Genomic DNA, 21,808 nt, shown 5'->3' on the forward strand with positions numbered 1-21,808 from the left:
ATAGTTTATATCTTATATCTCCTACTGGGTGTAGGAGAGAGAACTGAGTGTAGATTTCTGTGTTGTAAATGTCCATGGGAGATCTAATACCTATTTAATATACTCGAGCATCTTAGATTTGCTGAAAAATGATCTGGGAGTGTGGATTAACACTCATCTCGGCCTCATCCTGAGGGGATTGAGTCTATGGGAAAGGCGGGCACACACACACACACACACACACACACACACACACACACAACTTATGGAGCAGCTGGCATGCAGCCACTGGCCTCTGTGGGGTCACCATTCTGTGTTTCTGGGTTAAGAAGCTCAGGCATTCAGAGCTGGCTTGGGGAATGTACCTAATCCACAAGAGTAAGAGGATCTGGGACTGGTTGTGTGTGTGTGTGTGTGTGTGTGTGTGTGTGTGTGTGTGTGTGTGTGACCCTCTGCAGACTTGTCTCCTGTCCCCAGGCCTCATTTGACCCAGGTTGCTGGCCCAGAGCTTGAAGGTGGATATTGTAAATGTCACTGGCACCTGAAATGCAGTGCCAGGGTTGTGAGTGGCATCGCACCCTCCAAGAAAACAACACCAGAAAAAGGTGGTGTCATGTCTGTTAGACCTGCAGCCAGTTCCCCCCACCAGCCCTCAAGACAGGATGACGACCAGACATATGGGTTAGGTACCCGCCTCCACGTGCCTTGCAATCAGCAAAGCATCAAGAAGGTAAGCGGGAACTTCTGGCCTGTGGGACAGGAACGGATGAGACCAGGAACCCAACAGATGAAGTTGATGTGGGAGGGAAAGGTGACTCCCATGAAGGGATGTTCAGGGACAGCCAGTCTGAAGCAGTGTGGGAGAGTAAGTGAAGCACAGTTCTAACACAGACATTAAGCACGGGGGTTATAGAGAGAAGCACTCAGGGAAGCAGTGAGACACACCCATGCATGGCTGTGGCCTTCTGGATGAGAGTCAAATTTAGGTGTCTTTACAATGGGTTTATATTGGATTTTACTGGTTTTCAAGTTACATCTCTAAGATCTGCTAAGAATACCACCCCACCCCAGCAAAGACACACACGTGCACACACACTTATTTTTTTAAATACTTTAGATTTATTTTATTTTGTGTGTATAAACGTTTTGCCTACATGTATGTATGTGCACCATGTGCGTGCCTAGTGCCCATGAATGTCAGAAAAGGGTATTGGATTCCCTGAAACTGGAGTTATAAATGGTTGAGAGCTGCCATGTAGGTGCTGGGAATTGAACCCTGGTCCACTGAAAGAGCAACAAGGTCTCTAAACCACTGAGCTGTCTCTCCAGCCCCCCAACACACACACACTCACACTCACACTATTTTGAACACTGCTCAAAGAGTATAGCTTGTAACAGGACCACAAACAAAGGCATTTTCCTTAGTAGACAAAGCTGTACCGTGGATCTGTAAGAGGCACTGTTGAGGGTTAGGAAAGAGCCGGTGTGTTCACGCTTCTGCGTCCCTTTGTTCTCACAGAAGCAGTTTATTTACACCTGACCTGGGTAGGAATTCCTGTGTCATTCCAGCCCCAAGTAAGCCTAGCTTACTTGTGGCCTCCCACACCTTTGTGTGAGGGTACGACTGCCTCACCAAGCAACCATGACCTCACCAAAGATGCTTCCTGACGTGTCCCCAAGTCAGGCCGCAGGACCTCAGGCAGTTTTCCTGTCACCTGCCTTGGGCTCCCCTTTCCACGGCGTTGCCATTTTCTCTGTCTTTCTCTCCTTCCTCAGTTCTGTTTGGGAACGAAGGTCAGTTAGAAAACCTCTGTTCCGCCATCAGCTCACAGAGAGCTGGAGGGGCTCCCCCTGTGTTTTCCGGATTTCAGGCCCCGACAACCAAATTTCTTCCACTTACTAGACTCAGCCAGTGAGCAGAGAAACACCTACGCTAAAAAGGAAATGATAAGGCCTGGCTAACCTGACAAGTTCTAGAGGGGCAGGGAACCTCCCTCACAGAGGGGCAGAGTGTGGAAGTCAGTGACTCAAAAAGATGGGTCACGGGGAACCTCGGGCGTGGCAGCTGTCAGTCACTGCCATGCGGACTGCCAGTTCAGTTGTGTGGAGCTCCTTCGACCTCATTTTCCAGGAGTGTGTGTGTGTGTGTGTGTGTGTGTGTGTGTGTGTGTGTGTGTGTGTTGGAGACCACGGGTAGGCATCCATTGTCTTCTATAATCTTACATTTTTGAGACAGTGTCTCTCTGAACCCAGTGCTCCCTGTTGTGCTTAGATGCAGTCAAGCCCCGTCATCCTCTGGTCTCCACCCTCGGCCCTGGAGTAACAGGCAAGCACCTGCCACACCTGGCCTTTTACATGAGAGCTTGTGATCCAAGCTCAGGTCCCTCCGGCCTCTGCACTGAGAACATCACCCACAGAGTCATCTCCCCAGGTTTCACTCTTGAGTTGTTTTTCTTGAAAATCCTTTTATTTTCCCTTTCTGTTTTTTTTTTTTTAAGTGACTTCTAGATGACTTCACTTTCTCTTGAGAACCAGTATATCATAACTAATCTAGTTAAAGTTCCTTTCTTATTTTTTTCTTTTCATGTAAACATTTTGAAAATATAGCATTTATGGATCTCAGGTGGTAAAGATTATTTTTTTCATTTTTCTTTTTCTTTTTTTAAAAATTATTTATTAAAATTTTTTCCATTTTACATACCAACCCCAGTTCCCCCTCCCTCCCCTTCTCCCGCCTCCTCACCTCCTTCCCACTCTACCCCCATCCACTCCTCAGAGTGGGTAAGGCCTCCCATGGTAGTCAACAAAGTCTGGCATACCAAGTTGAAGGAGAGCCTAGCCCCTCCCCATTGAATCAAGGCTGAGCAAGGTATCCCACCACAGGGAATGGGCCCCAAAAAGTCATTTCATGCACCTGGGGTAAGTCCTGGCCCTGCTGCCAGGGACCCCACAAACAGATCAAGCCACACAACTGTCACCCACATTCAGCGGGCCTAGTTCAGTCCCATGAGGGTCCCGAGCTGTCAGTCCAGAGTCAGTGAGCTCCAACTAGCACTAGTCAGCTGTCTCTGTGGGTTTCCCCATCATGATCTTGACCCCCCTCATTTTCTTTTTCTTTTTCTTTTCTTTTTCTTTTCTTTCTTTCTTTCTTTCTTTCTTTCTTTTTTTGATAAAGATTATTTAAAGACAAAAACAAACCCCTAAAAGTTAAAACTGAAAATTCTCCTATTCAACTAGTAACGAGGCTCAGTTCTGCTCCGCTTCTGAGGTCAGATCCACCCGGGGCCCTTTGGGATGGCGTGGACACAGGCAAAGCGCGGGTCTGGAACGGTGTGGTCGCGCATGCCTGTAATCCCAGTGCTCAGACGGCTGAGGAAGGACTGTACTCCAGGTTAGCCGGGGACACAGGCCAAGACCCATCAAGAAACAAAGAAGGAAGAGGGAGAGGAAGAAAGGAGAGAGGAGAGGGAGCTGGGGGTTGGAGGGAGGGGAATGCTCTCACCCAGAGCCCTTCTTCAGTTGAAGAGCGGTGTGTACTCCCTGGTCTTCACACACTTGGACTGTTTTGTGCAGGTGAGGGCACACTGGGCACACAGTTCTGAAGTTGGCTTTTCTTCATGTGCCTCATCTTGGGGACATTTTCAGAGCGTTGCACACAGGCTCGCCTTGCTCTTTGTCATGTTTAGTAGTACACCACTGTTTTTATTATGCCATAACATATTTGGTTGATTCTGTATGGGAATTACTAAAGCACTTTTCATTTTATGGGGAGGCATATGACAGGAGTTTTTTTTGTTTTTTGGTTTTTTTGAGACAGGGCTCCACTGTATAGACCAGGCTGGCCTCAAACTTGTGGTCTTCCTGAGTGCTGGGATTACAAGTACAAACCACTGTGCTCAGCTCTAACCTTTTGAGGTTGTCGTTTAAGAAAACAATTACTCGGAGCTTATCATGACAATGGTAAAGCTTTGCAGAGTACTGGTGTACATAACCTTACTCACCCAATGACACCCCTGTAATGGAGTTACAATAACCCTGGAGCTCCATGCAGGGATACATGCACCTCTGTAGCACAGCTGGGACCCCTCTCCCCTTCCACGTGCTATGTGGGACAACATCCCTTTATCCATGGTAACACGATCAGTTACACTTAGACGTGCCACCCAATGGAGGACATATGGCGTTCACCCCTGCTTATTGGCCCGTGAGAGCCTTTACTTTTCACACTGGAGCAGTGTTGCCAAGACGTGTCCAATAATTTTACCTTCGCTGTTAGTACCTCACCAGAACAGCAAAGCCGTCTGTCTCAACAGGTCCCACCTGGTTACAGTTCTGTGCCTTGAGTCTCAGATGTGGACTCTCTTGTGTTTGCTTTCTCCTCTCCAGTCTCTCTCGAGCTCATTCATGCATGCTTGGGTATGTTCATGCATGCCTGGGTGTGTGCATGCCTGGGTGTGTGCATGCCTGAGTGTGTGCATGCCTGGGTGTGTGCATGCCTGGGTGTGTGCATGCCTGAGTGTGTGTGCCTGGGTGTGTGCATGTCTGGGTGTGTGCGCACAAGTGTATGGATTCTAGTCCCAAACATCTCTTTTTTTTTTTTCATTTTTCTTATTTATTTTTTTATCAGCTTGATACAGTGTAAATTCTTATCCTAATAGTGAAATGTTTCATTGAGGCTTGCCCAGTGATTGAGTAAAACCAAAACTTACTATAAGCCTCAGTCATCCTAGGGTCCCCTCTGCTATGTAGCCTCCCTGGTTCTGTGGGTTGCAGTCTGATTGTTCTTTGCTTTATATCTAGAATCCACTTAAGAGTGAGTACACACCATGTTTGTCCTTCTGGGTTTGGGTTACCTCACTCAGGATGATATTTTCTAGTTCCATCCATTTGCCTGCAAATTTCATGCTGTCATTGTTTTTCTATGCTGAGTAATTCTTCATTGTGTATATGTACCACATCTTCTCAATCCATTCTTCAGTTGATGGGCATCTAGGTTGTTTCCAGGTTCTGGCTATTACAAATAATGCTGCTATGAACATAGCTGAGCATGTATCTTTGTGGTATGATTATTCCTTGGGTATATGCCCAAGAGTGATATGGTCTTGAGGTAGATTGATTCCCAATTTTCTGAGAAACCGCCATACTGACTTCCACAGTGGTTGTACAAGTTTGCAGTCCCACCAACAGTGGAGGAGTGTTCCCTTTGCTCCTCATCCTCTCCAACATTGACTGTCATTAGTGTTTTTGATCATAGCCATTCTGACGGGTGTAAGGTGGTATCTCAGAGTTGTTTTGATTTGCATTTCTTTCTCTCATGATTAAGGATGTTGAGCATTTCTTTAAATGTCTTTCAGCCATTTGTGATTCTTCTTTTGTGAATTCTCTGTTTAGCTCTTTAGCCCATTTTTAATTGGATTGTTCAGTATTCTGATGTCTAGTTTCTTGAGTTCTTTATTTACTGTGGAGATCAATCCTCTATTGGATGTGGGGTTGGTGTTCCTCTACTCTGTGCTCTAATCATTGTGAAAAGTTTTGATCAGTGAGGATGACAATGGTAGTTTTTTTGTTTGTTTGTTTTTGTTTTTTGCTTTTTGGAGACAGGGTCTCTCTGTGAGGTTTTGGTGCCTGTCCTGGATCCCAGGTAGTTTTAAGAGCCAGGCATGGGTGGCACAGACCTGTAATCCCAGCTATTCGGCAGACTGAGACAAGAGAGGGTCACAAGTTTGAGTCCAGCCTGAATAGTTAACATCTCAAAATAAACGTAAACTGGGGCGCTAGGATGTAGCTCAGTTGGTAGGTGCTGGACTAGCATGCATGAGGCCCAGCACCACATAAACAGGCATCATTGGTGCATGCCTGTCACCCAGCACTCAGACAGTGAAGACAGGACAGTCAGAAGTTTAAGGTCATCCTCAGTTACACAGTGAGTTTGAGATTAGCCCAGAATACATGAGATCCTGTCTCAAAACAAACAAACAACAACAAAAATAAAGAAATAAATTAATGAATGAATGAATGAAAAAATGAATGAACGAACGAATAAATAAATAAATAAATAAATAAATAAATAAATAAATGGATATGGTTCAGTGGTAGATCGTTTGTCTAGTATATCCTAGTACTATAAAACAATAGTATTTCTGGGAGGTGGTGGTGCACGCCTTTAATGTCAGCACTCAGGAGGCAGAGGCAGGGGGATCCCTGTGAGTTCGAGGCCAGCCTGGTCTACAGAGTGAGTTTCAGGACAGCCTGGTCTACATACTGAGTTCCAGGACAGCCAGGACTACACAAAGAAACTGTGTCTGGAAAAACCAAACAAACCAGAATCTAAGAAGAAAACGTGTCGTTTGCTCATGTGCATGAGAGGAGGGCAGTGGTGTGTAGCAGTTTAAGGATGGTGGAGATTATGAAAAGCGTTTTTTGAAACCTCAAACGCTACCAGCATGTTTCTAGACCACAGAGGAAAAGCCAGTTGAGCGTGAAAACAGGAAGAAGAAGGGATAACAAACGGAATTCTCAAGGGATAAACAAACACCTGTGGACCAGCCTGGGTGGGGGGATGCTCCCATGGGGTTCACGGACGGTTTCTTCCATCTGAACTGACACTTTGTGTCAATCTCCCTCTGTCAGCAAACGCCTGTCTTCTCTGGGTCTGCTGTCTCTCCTGCAGGAGCTCCGTACCTCAACCATGGGAAGTAGCTCCTCCAGCCAGCACTACTTCGCTTTTCAGAATGCTGAGAAAGGTATGTCTTCAGAGCTAGCCCTGGTGCGCAGAGCCCATGCTGCGTGGGGCAGAACTCCTCAGGATGGAAGCAGAAAGCCATTGACTTGTCCTCAAGCCCCCTCTTAGAAATTAGGGTGCTCAGCAGACCATCTGAGCTGATAGAATTAAAATGTTCCCAGCAGTTCCTGCTGTCAGAGTTTATCCAGACTGTACACAAGTGGATGAAATGATGTTGGGCAAAGGGTAATGAAAATGCTTGTGTAGAGGGTCCACCCTCTACTAGGGTCAGTAGAGAGGGAAAACTGATGCCCGTTCTTGATCAGAATGGTCTAAAGTGAAGAGATGGGGAATTAAAGGGGGTGGAGCTGTGGGGGTTGGAAGAAGCTAGACCAGTCCTAATCTTGCAGGATTTTGTTTTATTTATTTGGGGTTTTTTAAAGTAGAGATTCACAGTGTAGCTCTGGCTGCCAGCAACTTGGTATAGACCATGTTGGTCTCAAACTTGCCACAATTCTCTTGCCTCTGCTTCCCAGAGGCTGGTATTGAGGGCATGTACCACCATGGCCAGCCTTCTGTAGGACTAAACTTTATTCCAAAAGCATGAAGGATGAAAAAATTCAAAATAAGGAATTCTATACCAATATTTTTACCTCTTCAAAACATCCCTGGCTTCTGTGAGGAAGGGTTGAAGAGAAGGACAGAAAGAAACGAATTTATAGAGCTACTAATGTCATCTGTATTAGCTACTTCTGCATAGATGTGACCAGATACCTAACAGAACAAATTATTATTATTATTATTATTATTATTATTATTATTATTATTATTGACAGGGACTCACTATGTGGCTCTGGCTGTCCTGGAACTCACTATGTAGACGAGGCTGTCCTGGAACTTACAGAGATCTGACGGCCTCTACCTCCCCAGTGCTGGGATTAAAATCGTGTGCTACCACACCCCTCAATTTTTGTTTTGTTTTGTTTGTTTCTCGAGACAGGGTTTGTCTGTGTAGTTTTGGTGCCTGTCCTGGATCTTGCTCTGTAGACCAGGCTGGCCTTGAACTCACAGAGATATCTCCGCCTGCCTCTGCCTCCCGAGTGCTGGGATTAAAGGCGTGTGCCACCACCACCCAGTTTCAATGTATTTCTTAAACTGAGACTACTCAGTGTCTTAGTTCGGGTCACTGTTGCTGTTATGAAATACCATGGCCAAAGAAATTTGGGGAGGAAAGGGTTTATTCAGCTTATGCTTCCATATCACCATTCATCATCAAATGAAGTCAGGACAGGAACTCAAGCAGGGCAGGAATCCAGAGACAGGAGCTGATGCAGAAGCCATGGAGGAGTGCTGCTTTCTGGCTTGCTCCCCACAGCTTGCTCAGCCTGCTTTCTTGTAGAACCCAGGACCGCCCGCCCAGGGATGGCCCCAACCACAATGGACTAGGCTCTCCCCATCAATGACTAATTAAGAAAATGCCCTACAGTCTGATCTTGTGGAGGCATTCCTCAATTGAGGCTCTCTGATGACTCTAGCTTGCGTCAAGTTGACATACAACTAACCAAGACAGTAACACAGGACACAGGAAACACTCACAACTTACTTGTTGTGACATCAAAAGAATCCCTGTTCTTCATGGAATCTAATTACTTGTCTGGATGAAGATGCTGAGATGTAACATGGCTTGAGAGGAACCCAATCTCTGGGTATTCATAATTGAGGGAAAAAAAATTAGAGATACATTTTACAATTGCAAATTGCTGACTTTGCTTCTGTAAACTTGCTTGCATTAGACACTGACCCATCCTCTCCTTGGAAATAAGTAAAAAGTTTCAGAGCCCAGCCATCGGCCTTGGGACAAGGTCTGCAATTATAGATTAAAATAATAATAAGTCCCTGTTTAAAAAAAATTCCTCAAAGAGGACCCAAGATAAGGAACATCTGGTGAGTCCCGCAGACTAGGTCAAATGTCAGCCAATCACAAGCCTGTAACTGTGTGAACTCCCCTCCAGAGTAACCGCTCCCCCTAGACCTCCCCTGAGCCAACCAGTTTACGACGAATGTTACAAAATTTCCCCGGCGTAACAAAATGATTGCTGAAATATATGATGAATTTTAAATTGGGCCAAACCCGGGGCACCTGGTATCTTATGCTAATTTTGTAGTTTCTGCTTTTAAAAATGCTTGTAACCGCTGCTCAGGGCTCTCTGACTGACCAGGACAGAGAGCCCACTTGCGCCAGTGCTGAATACATTCCTCATGCGTGTTGCATCTGCTGGTTTGGAATCTTGGTTTCTGGGGGAGCCCTCTCGCAGACGAAAGTATCCCAGGGATCTGGGGTCTTTCAATAATCTCTGTCATAATGTAGAAATATCACACACACACACACACACACATACACACTTCAAGTGTGTAAAATCCTGGCCATCTTTCCAGGTGACATCTCCTTCCCAGAATCCTCAGACCCCGGCTCTTCTGCGTGTATACAGTAGTCTCTCTTTATCCACACTTTCGTTCCCAACTACATTGCATATCCACAGTTCAACTATGACTGGAAAGTACTGAATGGAAAGCCTCAGAAATAAATAATTGATCTTTTACATCGTATTCCATTGAGATTAGTGTGATGATTTCTCACCCTGTCCAGGTCTGCTCCTCTGGGACTTGACTCATTTCTTTAGCCTGACTGCTCATGCTCTATCTGCTATACACTCACTTGTCACATTGTCATCTTAGTTATCAAAGCAGCTGCTCCATCACAACGCTTCTTTGCTCTTTTTCTTTTTTCTCTTTCTTTTGTTTTTTTTGTTTTTGTTTTTGTTTGTTTGTTTGTTTGAGACAGGGTTTCTCTGTGTAGCCCTGGCTGTCCTGGAACTCACTCTAAAGAACAGGCTGGCCTGGAACTCACTGAGAGCCACCTGCCTCTGCCTCCTGAGTGCTGAGATTAAAGGCGTGTGTCATCACCACCCAGCTGCTTCTTTTCTTTTTAAGAATTTATTTATTTATTTTTCAGAGCTGAGGATTGAACCCAGGGCCTTGCGCTTCTAGGCAAGCGCTCTACCACTGAGCTAAATCCCCAACCCCAAGAATTTATCTTTTTTGTATCTTATGTGTATGCACATTTTGCTTACACGTAAGTATTGTAAAGGTATATGTGTAGCAGGCTTTCTTTTAGGCCACCAACCAGCTCCCAAATCATGACAGGGAGAGTTTTTAGTTATAAATGCTTGACCTAGCTTAGGCTTGTTTTTGGCTAGGTCTTTTAACTTAAATTAACCGTTTCTCTTTGTCTACCTTTTGCCTTGGGGCTTTTTTACCTATTTTCCTTCCGTATGTCTTACTTTCAAGGCTTCTTGTGTCTGCTGGCTGGTGGCAGCCTGGCTTCTTGCCCCAGGCATGTCCCTCCCAGTCCCTCCCATTCTCTTCTTTTCCTCTCTTCTTTCTCTTCCTATATATTCTCTCTGTCCACCAGCCCTGCCTATCCTATCTCCTGCCTCACTATTGGCTGTTCATCTCTTTATTAGACCAATCAACTGCCTTAGGCAGTCAAGGTGAAACAAATGTAACACATCTTTTCATAAACAAATGCAGCAAAACAAGTGTAACCTATTCTTACATCATTAATCAAATGTAGCACACTTGCACATAGTTAATGTTCTGCAGCACAAACAAATGTAACACATCTTTGCCTAGTTAAAATAATATTCTACAACATATATGTTTGGTGCCTTCAGAGCCAAAAGAGGGTATCAGATCCCCTGGAACTGGAAATACAGACAGTTGTAAGCAGCCACATGGTGCTGGGAACTGAACCTAGGGTTCTTTGCAAGAGCGGCTGTTGCTCTTAACCGCTGAGCCAACTCCCAGCCCCACAGAACTTCTAGTCAAAGTCGATCTTTGGTTTAGCTATGGGCCTACAATAATAATAACAGCAAACAGATGCAGTTACTCCAATGTGCCAAAGAGTAGCAGAAAGGTGTTTCTTTAGGTGAAAAGGTAAATTTTCTTGACTTAATAATGAAAAAAAAAAAAAGAGCATTGATAGGTAGGGTCATTACTCTTCCTGGTTTCAGGCCTCCACCAGGAACTGCAAAGGTCTCCATTCAAACAGGGGTCAAGGTGAGGTGAAAAACCTCAAGAAGTGAAAACCCAATAAACTGGTAGTCCCATCAGTCGTGGCAGGAATTTGGAGGTATGGTGGGATGGGCGTGGAGGACAAACCTCTGTGACCAACAGGAAGATAGATGCTTCCTCCTGGCATGTCTGGGTAGTGCTGTCCCTGCCATCTTGTTCCCCATCTGTACAATGGGGCAGGGTCTGCACACCACCCTCCCCTGCTTCCTCCTCCATCTCTGGGAGTCCCTGCTCACAGACTTGTTTCTTCATCTGAGTTATAGCCTTCAAGGCAGCAGCCCTGATCCAGAGATGGTACCGGCGCTACATGGCCCGCCTGGAGATGAGGCGGCGGTGCACCTGGAACATCTTCCAGTCTATAGAGTATGCTGGACAGCAAGACCAGGTCAAGGTTCGTGGGGATGCCAGCAGGGAGGGGGAAGGAACTGCCTGCTAGCCCCGGTGGCTGGCCTGGTGCTTGAAGGTTCAGCTGATCTGGACCACTTCTGGGTTCTCTTTCCCTCGCTTTTAAAGCTAACCTTGTCTGGTTTTTCCACAGCTCCATGATTTCTTTAGCTACCTTGTGGATCACTTCACGCCCAGCAGCCACCATGAGAGTGAGTATGAGTTGTCATGTGACATGGTCTTCTGTCTGAATATCACAGGGTCAATGTGGGGTTACACAGAGAGTGGATGAGGAATCTGGGGAGAGGTCAGGACTGAGTGAGATGGTCAGCAGATGAACGACAGAGCAAGCTTTTGGGCTCTCCTATATACACTGGAGACAAGAGTTTAAGTACAAGGAGTTGGTTTTCTAAGTGGCAGGAAACACTGGAGGTGGAAGGAAGTGGATCGGGATCGAGGGGCTGGAGAGAGATGCAGGAAATGGAGAGTAGACTGCTAGCCAGCAACTCGGGAGGCCTGGGAAATAATGAAAAATGAGCCTCCAGACACCAGGGGCAATGTCAGCCTGGGAGTCTTTAGCTGAAGGCCTCCTGGAGAGAAGGATGGGGGGGATGGTTGCCTTCATAGCTTTTCTGGTCTGCCACTCATGGTCCCCTGCAGTCCAGGAGGGAAACCCTTGGCCTGGACCTTCAGAGGCTGGCAGCTGGAGGAGGCTGCAGTGCTGGGAATGGTCTGAGCCCCTGCTGTGCCCAATGAACAAAGTGAATGGCCTAGAATTTTTTCCTCCTTGGCTTTGTTCTGACCTTCCTCCTGCCTTTACAGGCCTCTGCATTTCTAGACTTTCTCTGACCAATCTTTTATTTAAAAAAAATAGACTTATTTTAAATCATGTGTAAAAGTGTGTATGCACACGTGAGTGCAGGTGCCAGAAGCGGCCAGCAGAGGGCATCAGATCCCCCTGGAGCTGGAGTTACAGGACATTGTGAGATGCCAGAGTGATAGGAATCTAACTCAGGGTTTCTGGAAGAGCAGTGAGCACTCCTAACTGGGAGCCATCACCTCTCCATTGCCTTTTTCTGATGATTTTTAAAAAGCAAATGTAGACTAGATACCAACTAATGATTGTACTAACATAGAAACATGACCTTACTCCTCTCACTTTGGTATCCCTGTCGTATCCTGGGCTGAATGAAGCCAGCGCCAGACTGGCGGGGTCCCACCGCATTAATAGTCCCACAAGTTCTGATCCTAAGCTGGCCTGCCTTTGCCCTCTGTGTCTGGACTAGGGGACTTCCTGAACCGCATGTTCACCGAGGAGAGATTTGCCCAGGATGTGGAGACAGAGAAGGGCGGTAACTATGAATCCATAGAGGTGCCGGACAGCTACACAGGACCACACCTCTCCTTCCCCCTTCTTCCCGACCATGCCACTGCCCTGGTGGAAGCTTTCAGGCGGAGACAAGTAAGCTTAAACGGGGGTGCGGGTCCCCACCAATTTGTATTTATGAGTAAAGGCAGAGCAAACCAGCCCCCGGAAGTACAGCTAGGCTCCTGTGGTCCATCAGCCCATCTCTAAGATTGAAACCGTTGTTCATTCAGCCTGCAGGCAGCTGGTGATGGCTTCTGGGAGGCTCACGCTGATCGGGGTACTGGGGATGCAGCTGTCCTCCTGCAGCTGACACGGCAGCCAGCGGGGTAGGCAGACAAGGACTAAACTAATGAGTCAGTGTGCAGGAGCACGGAAAGTGAGAGAGCTGTGGACGAGAGGCAGGAAAGGGGCAGTTTTACAGAGTCTGGGAGGGAGGTTCCTGAGCAAAGGTGCGGGGTGGTAAGGGATACACCTGAGCTAGCTGGGAACAGAGTACTCTAGACAGAGCAGCAAGTGCAAAGGCCCTGAGGAAGGATCTCCATGGACTGTTCCTGGACTTTGGGAAGGCCACTGTGGTTAGCAAGGAGGAATCCAGGGGGACGAGTACAGGAATGGCCTTCCCGCAGCCCTTCGAAATTGTCACTGTGTAGCGGCACCCCGTGGCTCACACCTTTAATCTCAGAATTTGGGAGGCGGAGGCAGGCCGATCTCTGTGAGTTCGAGGCCAGCTGGGGTCTAGATAGTGAGTTCCAGGCCAGTCAGGGATTCACAGTGAGAACCTCTCTGGAGTAATAATAAAATTATAGTGCTTGCTGAGCTGAGACTGGCGTGCAGGGTGAGGGCTGAAGCAGGGAGACCTGTCAGGAGACGAAGGTCCAAGCTAAACCCTGCCTTGGTTTGACACCCCCACGGCCAGTGCAGAACTGGTGAGAAGCGGTTCAGTTCTGAGAGGTGCCTAGACCTCAGTCCTTCCGCTCTTTGACAAGATCGAAGCCGTGCAGGAGTTGGGGTGCTGTTTCCAAGCCACAGCAGGATCAGTCCGCACTATCAATGTATGCGCGCTAATTCGTGCTTTGCTACTGCGGACCTGCACTGCTCCCTAAGGGCAAAGAAGAGTTTTCTAGACTAGACAGGAGAGAGGGGGTGACTCAGTGTTCACAGAAGGGACAAATGGGAGGGAAGAAGGGTAGAAATGAAAAGAGTTGAATGACCCACGGTTTCCTGGGTTCCCTTTGGGGCCTGGGGTGCCTGGGCATTCACCGGCAAAAGTGGGACCACCCGTGTTGTTTCGTCCGACCCTCCCTTCCTCCCAGTAGCAACTCCACGCTCGCTACGTCTTGAATCTTTTGTGTGAGACCAGGAAACACCTGGCCCAGCTGCCCAACATCAACCGGGTCTCTACCTGTTACAGCGAGGAGGTCACAGTGTGCGGTAAGTGCCCCTGGGAGCTGCCTTCCCTGGCCAGACACAAACCAGAAAACACTGCCTAGAGGGCCGGGAGAAGGAGCTGAGCCGGAGGGAGCGTGATGGTGTGTGAAGAGCAGGTCAAAGTGTCTCTCCTTCAGCTGACCATTTACACACTTGTTGCACACTTACTTAAAGGAGACATGGTTCAGAGAAGCAATTCATAGTGACTCCGGGTTCACCTTCCATACTGAGAATAAAATCACCACAATAACCAACCATCAGCAAAGAACGAACAAAGAAAGCCCACCCAGGCTTTTGTGTGAGCAGACATTTTATTCCTTGGTGCTTGAGCAAATTCCAAGGCTTACAGCGTTATTATTTCATCCATACACACGTCTCCCGTGGAGAACCCTAGCAGCTAGTCTTTGCCATTTGCTGAGCAGCATCCATGAGGACAGAAGCCCACACTCCAGCCGAGAGACATGCACAGGACGGGTTGTGAACTGGTCCAGCGGATGGATATGTCTTGCTCACCCTGCAAGCATCTGAAAGTTAAAAATCATTGTTTCAACACGTGAACAGGAGCTTTCTTGTTACGTGTAGCCTTGGTAACTTCTCTTGAACAATCTCCCAACACTGGCCCCAAAGTGCACAGTGGCAGCTTCTCAATGAAGTGGGGTGAGGTCCCCAGCTCTCACCCTGTATTATTCTCTGCCATCTTTGCTTCAGTAACAATATGAATAATTTACTGTTTGTGAGAATCATAAAAAAACCATTTTCTGCTTTTCAATACTAAGTCCATCTGCTGTGAGATGAAAAGATGGCCATTGTCCCTAGATTAGTATCTGTTGGTTTCTTAATTTGGTCAAGTCTTCCAGGCACAGTATTTTTCTTGTTAAAGAAGGGTCAATATGAACTAATATTCCTTTTTCTCTGTTAGGAGATTTACATGGCCAATTGGATGACTTAATTTTTATATTTTATAAGGTATGAACATTCAAATGAAGTTACTTTCTTGATCTGAGGCTTAATTTAATAGTTCAGATACACAAATGCTTTACATAGCCTGTATTAGAAAAAAAAAAAAAAAAAGAGCCGGGCGGTGGTGGCCTACACCTTTAATCCCAGCACTCGGGAGGCAGAGGCAGGTGGATCTCTGTGAGTTCAAGGCCAGCCTGGGCTACAGAGTGAGTTCCAGGAAAGGCGCAAAGCTACACAGAGAAACCCTGTCTCGAAAAACCAAAAAAAAAAAAAAAAAAAGATTTATTATTTTATGTTTTTTTTTTGTTTTGTTTTTTGCCTGCATATATTTCAGCACACCACATGCATGCAGTGCCCAAGGAGGCCAGAAGAGGGCGTTAGATGCCCTGGAACTGGAGTTACTGATGGTTGTGAGCCTCCATGTGGGTGTTGGGAATCAAACCTGGGTCCTCTGGAAGAGAGCAGCCAGTGCTTTTAACTGCTGAGCCATCTCTCCAGCCCCATTCACTTAGACTTTTAAAATATTATTTTAAATGACGTATGTGTCTGTTTAAGACATGATATAAAATTTAGCTTTGCTTTTGGTTCTAGGTTTTGTTTTTTTGTGTGTGTGGATTTTTTTTTTGTAAAATTTAGGCAAATCCAAAGGTTATATTGATAAGCATTTGAAAACATTATTAAGCAATTGATTTTCTATTTTTCCAAATAAAGAAGATTGCTATGGAACCAATCAAAATTTTTATATTCATTTTAGCTATAAGTAGAATGTATAACAATGTGCATATTTAATATTTTATTAGTACAATACTACTTTGTATATCTACTGAATTTCAAAATCATTATATATAGTAAAAATAACATATAATAAAAAGAATATGTATAATTTTTTTTTTTTTAGTTTTTTAAAATATGGTCTCATATAGACCAGGCTGGCCTTGAACTCCTGATCCTTCTTACCTCCACCTTTCAAGTGCTGGGGTTACAGGCTGGCATGCTCAGCCTGGTATTATCTGATTTAATCCCTGTGAATCCATGGCGGTCATTAGGACTATTTTTGTCATTGTTATCATGTACCTAGAACTTAAAAGTGGCTTCCATGTCACAAGACCAGTATCCTTTGGTCACATCACATGACAACGCTGTGTCTGTGCATCAAATGTCAGTTTGATGGGCGTCTCCTATCCTCAGCCTCTTTAGCAAGGAAATAGAACAAACAGAAAACATTTCCCTTTTGGCTGGAGTTGCCATGTGGGGGATCAAAGGATCAGCTATGCCTGATGAAGCTGCCTTTAACATAATGTTCTCTTCCCCTCCTCCTCTGTCTGCCTCTTCTTGGACTCATCTTCGGATGGAAGAACGGTCTACCATCACCAGAGAGGGCGTACGTGTTCAACGGTGACTTCGTGGATCGGGGCAAGGACTCAGTAGAAGTCCTGATGGTCCTGTTTGCCTTCATGTTGGTTTATCCCAAAGAGTTCCATCTTAACAGAGGAAACCATGAGGATCACCTAGTGAACTTACGGTACAGGCCCAGACACACTGGCTGTTGGGTGCTTGCTTTCAGTTGCAAAAGGTTACTTCTCTAGAGTCCTTATTTTAGATGCCTTTTAAACAGTTTTCCTAGGGCTAAGGCTCAGTGATGGAGCACTTGTCTAGCATGCCCAGGCCCTGGGTTCAATTACCAGGAAAGAAAGTTTTCTAACTTCTTTTTTTGTTTGTTTGTTTGTTTTTGAGACAGGGTTTCTCTGTAGCTTTGGAGCCTGTCCTGGACTAGCTCTGTAGACCAGGCTGGCCTCAAACTCACAAAGATCCACTTGCCTCTGCCTCCTGAGTGCTGGGATTACAGGTGTGTGCCGCCGCCACCACCAACCGGGAAGTTTTCTAATTTCTAAAAGAACACACAGTATATAATATTTTAAAAGATTTTTTAAAATTCCATGTTATTTTACTATTGTAATAAGAACATTATCTTTTTAACATATTAATATTTTAAGGTGTAAACAATAAGGATTTGCTCAGAGAAAGTAGTAAATCTAGACAAACCAAAGGAATAGAATCTAAAACATCTCATAATTTCTCTACCCAGAAATGGCGAAATTGTAAACTTCTGGATGATGATTTCTATCTCTTTTTTATGTATTCTAAGGGCACAAAATAGAATAGGCATTTTTATGAAATGTGACGCCATCATGACTCTTCTGTCACTAAACGCATCTTCATGTGTGCTTTGCCTCTGTCCAGATACGGCTTCACCAAGGAAGTGATGAATAAATACAAGGTGTGCCCCTTTCCAAGCCAAACTTCCTTTCCCCAGACTGAGATCTGCAGTGCTGAATGTCTTGTCGGTGTCATTCCTCAGATACATGGGAAGACAATCCTAAGAACACTCCAGGATGTCTTCTGCTGGCTTCCGCTGGCCACACTGGTTGATGAGAAAGTCCTGGTTCTTCATGGCGGGGTCTCAGACAGGACTGACTTGGAACTTCTGGCTAAACTAGACAGGCACAAGGTACTGATTCATGAGCCGATACAAATCTCACCTTCTCTCTAGTCACACTGTCAATGTAAAATAAATGTCACCTTGCATGGTAACTGGTGAGAATGTGGAGAAAGGGCTGAGGGCTCACAAGGAGCAAGTGTGCTGGAATCCATTAGCAATGTCTGTCATGGACACAAAAGAGGGGAGTGGCGGCTAGTGCTATGTGTTTGCCATTCTTTTTTTTTTTTTTTGGAGCTGAGGATTGAACCAGGGCCTTGTGCTTGCTAGGCAAGCACTCTACCAGTGAGCTAAATCCCCAACCCCAGCCATTCTTGATTTAGATGATTCTAATTAATTGTCCCTTAATACCATCACCTGAAGAGACTCTGTTTCCCAAATAATTTATATTCCCCAAATGATTCATATCTGAATCATCTAACTAAATTCAACCCGGGTGTATTCAGCATCTAGCATGGGCAGGGAGGATGCTTGCTTGCCCATGTGCAAAGACAATACTAAGGAGATATGAAAATGATCCAGAGACTGTCTGCCCTTCAGGTGCCTACAACAGCTCTGTGTGCTGCAGAGGAGGTAGAGAGTATGACACGGAGTGGATTATAGCCGATGAACAATAGCTCCCTATTGTCCATTTCACTTTAGAAACAGAGACCTGGAAAACAAAGGGTTTGTAGTCTTCTCATAACAGACTCCTGAACTTTTCACAGTATGTCAGGCGTCTACCCTCCAACTGTCCCATGGGCACCTCTGCTAAGACGTTCTCTGTGGCACTTTCCTGACGGTTCCAACAACATGGAACTTGTTACTACAGAAGCCATGCTGCCTTGACTCTGAATGTCTCTGGTGGCTGTGGACATACACCACAGCACACAGTTTTAGAGTCAGGGCTGGCTTCAAGTCTTGGAATTTTCAGGGATCAGGTGACATGGCCAACTTCGTTCTGTGGCACTGTCTAGAGGATCATCCCAGGGTATCACCTCCAAGCCTTGATCTGTATTGCCAAGAAAACATGCTTCCATGTCCTCCCAGACTCAGGTTGGGGGCTGGGGAGGTGGGGGGGCTGCAGGGGAGTGTGGGAGTGTGGAATACAGAGGCTTTGCCCCTTCCAAAACAATCCAGAACTTGCAGGGTCTCCACTTTCATGCCCCTCATCAGGCCTTGGTTGCATGGGACCCTACACTTGCAGGGAAGCTGGAAACAAAGTATTTTATGGTTGGCCATCCGCTTAGCAAGAAAGTTGCAGTCTGCATCTTGTGAGAAAGAATCTTGAGAGAGATCTGGGAGGAATGATAGTCTTTGCCATAAAGATGTTCATGTAAGAAAATGGGGGCTGGAGAGATGGCTCAGTGGTTAAGAGTACTGGCTGTTCTCCAAAGGTCCCAGGTTCAATTCCCAGCACCCACATAGCAGCTCACAACTGTCTCCAACTCCAGTTCCAGGGGATCTGATACCAACACACATAAAATAAAGTTAAATAAATTATTTTTTAAAAAAAGAAAGAAAGAAAGTGTTGCCTGAGTCAGCAAAGCCTGGCCTGAGAAGTGAGGCAGAAAGGGATAAAAATCCCAGTTCTGCTTTGTGGTCTTGGACAAGCTAACTTAACATGACCTTAGATTTAACTTGTATAATAGGAATATGAATAAACTATATTGCTGGCATTGTGAAGATTAAATGTAAATATGCTACACATGCCTTATAAAATGATGCTTACCTTTGGCTGAGGTGAAGGAAAGGTCCAAAGGTCTCTTTTAATATTTATCTCTTGTGTAAATGAAGGTCTGTAGCAGCATCGCAGTCTTAGGAACTTAGAATTCTTGCTGATCTGCCACAGTGCATCATGATCCAAGATGGCTGCTTGAGTTCCTTCCAATCATTGTGATCACATCCTAGCCAATTAAAAAGAACAGAAGAAAGATAGCTCTTTTCTTTTATGGACATCCTGTGGCACCCAGCATTTCTCATCTGATCTAATTGACAAGAATTTAGTCACATGCCTGTGTTTGCCTGAAAGGGAAGTTTGCAGACACACTCTTTATCCCAGAGTGCATGACCCTTCCTGAGGACTAGGGAGACAGAAATTAAAAACAGGACTCAGTTAGGGTGGTGACACTGACTTAGTTTGTCCTGTTGACCTCCCAAACTTTTATGGACACCCTTCCTCAACACACAGAGCCAGGCTCACGGCACAGAGCTCCATGGGGCTCATTGAGTGCTTACATTGCCTCAGTCCAAGGTTTCTGCACTCAGGTTCTACCTACCAGGTTTGTGTATGGCTTCTTGGGATGTGGTGGCCAAGGGACAAGTTACATATCCTTGTGTCTCCAAACCCAATGTTCGAAGAGGAAAAAGATACATTCTTTAGCAAATGCTGGTGAGAGAGCGTTGTAGCATTCAGGGGCTCACAACTGACTTCTGGTCATCTCAGCTATTCATGTTTGTTTTCATTTTGTTTGTTTGTTTTTTAATTTAAGGCTGGTCTAGAACTCACTGTGTAGTCAAGGCTAGCCCCCAGTTTGTGATCTTCCTCTTGTGCCTCCCAAGTGCTGGGATTACAAGTGTACACCACCATGCCCAGCTTCAGCCTTAAAGCTGCAGGTTTCCAAGACTATTATGGCAGTGTGCGTGCCTGTGCAGGCCAGAAGATGGCGCTGGATCCCCTGGAACTGGAGTTATGGGTGGTTGTGAGCTGCCTACTGTTGGTGCTGGGAACTGAACTCCAGGCCAAGCATGAGCAGCAAGTTGCTGTTAATTCTTAACTGCTGAGCCACACCTCTTCAGCCTTCACACTTAATTTTTAAAATAAGATTTTTTTTTAGTGTTTTGCCTGCATGTATGTATGTGCACCATGAATGTGCTTGTAGAGGTAGGGTGAGGGCACTGGACCCCTGAAACTGGAGTTTCAGATGACTGAACCACCTGTGGGTGCTGGAAATTGAACCTGGGTCCCCTGAAAGAATGGTAAATGTTGACCTATCTCTCCAGCCCCCATACTTAGTTTTAGTTGGTTATCTTACCCATCTCGTCCTTTCTCCATCTCCCTTCCCCTTTATATTCCTGAGAGTGTAGAGCCCTAGAACCTCAGTTCTTCATGTTTCCCTTGTTAAATCTGCATGTTGCCTGGCACCTGTCTTTTTTAAGCTTGATATTTCACAAACTTTGAGTCCAAACCTTCTGTTCAGCTGTGTTTCCATCTGGAGGCAGAGACAGCAAGCCGCAGGAGAACCAATGATCTCATGGGGAGAACCGTGTGTAACCGTGAAAACACAGAAATGGGAGGGACTTTGGAAAGAGTCGGAGGAACAGTTTATTTCCATGGCTTAGCACACATTCACTTCTGAACATTTAGTTGGTAAAGTTCTGCGGCAGGGCTGGTGAAGCAGTTTGTATAACCTGGGGAACCTGGGGGAGCCCCTGGGAGCAGAGTGGATGGGTGGGTGGGAGAGCTCCAGTCAGACTAACTGGATCGGGTGCAGGAAGAGTCTTGGTTTCTCTGTGTCTCAGTTCCCTTGGCTGTCCTTAAATGATGATGCTCCCATAGAGCTGGTGAGAACGTGGTTGACTTACATAAATTGTGAGGAGTCGCACCTCACCCACTGGAAACGCTCAAAACACTGGAACCCAAAGTTTCCCTAAGAATCAAAGTTAGAGGGGCTGGAGAGATGGCTCAGAGGTTAAGGGCACTGACTGCTCTTCCAGAGGTCCTGAGTTCAATTCCCAGCGACCACATGGTGGCTCACAACCATCTGTAATGAGATTTGGTGCCCTCTTCTGGCCTGTTGTCATACATGCTGTATACAAAATAAACAAATAAATCTTGAAAAAAAAAAATCAAAGTTAGAGACACTTCTAGGAGTGGGTGATGGAATCCTTAAAGTTTCCTGAGAGTCACTGGTGACTGACCTTTGCTGTGAAAATGCAGTGAGAAGGGGCTGACTAGGAACCAGGTGATCTCAACCTCTCTCTCTCTTCTAGTTGTTAGGAAAGGATCGGTTAGCTGTCCAATGTCCTACGGCCTCATTGCCTCCGTGCAGTGTGGATTCTTTTCAGGCCACATTTGTCCCGCTGGCCCTCTCCAGGACCTCTCTTTGCTCTTGTCCTAAGCCAGTCCACCCTGGGATGGGTGTAGCTGGAGTTATCTCCAGTCCCGCCTGGGCCCACAGCCACTCAGACCCAAATAAACACACACAGGCTAATATTATTTAAAACTGCTCGGCCATTAGCTCAGGCCTACCACTGACTGGCTCTTACACTTACACTCATCCCATTTCTGTTCATCTATATGTTGCCACGTGTTCCGTGGCTTTACCTGTGTGCCTGTTACATGCTGCTCCCCGGA

The 21,808-nt window shown here is 45.9% G+C and overlaps 1 protein-coding gene across 1 annotated transcript in view; it reads left to right on the top strand.

The window, feature by feature from the left end:
* The first annotated feature begins 6,667 nt into the window (after nt 1-6,667).
* The window catches only part of Ppef2 (protein phosphatase with EF-hand domain 2), a 31,588-nt gene continuing 16,447 nt past the window's right edge, over nt 6,668-21,808 (top strand). Inside the window, exons 1-9 of the mRNA XM_036201461.1 lie at nt 6,668-6,722; nt 11,098-11,225; nt 11,373-11,430; nt 12,505-12,680; nt 13,904-14,018; nt 14,935-14,981; nt 16,331-16,497; nt 17,217-17,253; nt 17,335-17,484. Of these exons, the coding sequence (XP_036057354.1) occupies nt 6,668-6,722; nt 11,098-11,225; nt 11,373-11,430; nt 12,505-12,680; nt 13,904-14,018; nt 14,935-14,981; nt 16,331-16,497; nt 17,217-17,253; nt 17,335-17,484 (933 nt within the window). The remainder of the gene's footprint in view (nt 6,723-11,097; nt 11,226-11,372; nt 11,431-12,504; nt 12,681-13,903; nt 14,019-14,934; nt 14,982-16,330; nt 16,498-17,216; nt 17,254-17,334; nt 17,485-21,808) is intronic.

The sequence above is a fragment of the Onychomys torridus genome, chromosome 10 (genome assembly GCF_903995425.1).
Source record: "Onychomys torridus chromosome 10, mOncTor1.1, whole genome shotgun sequence".
In the NCBI taxonomy this organism is placed as follows: domain Eukaryota; kingdom Metazoa; phylum Chordata; class Mammalia; order Rodentia; family Cricetidae; genus Onychomys; species Onychomys torridus.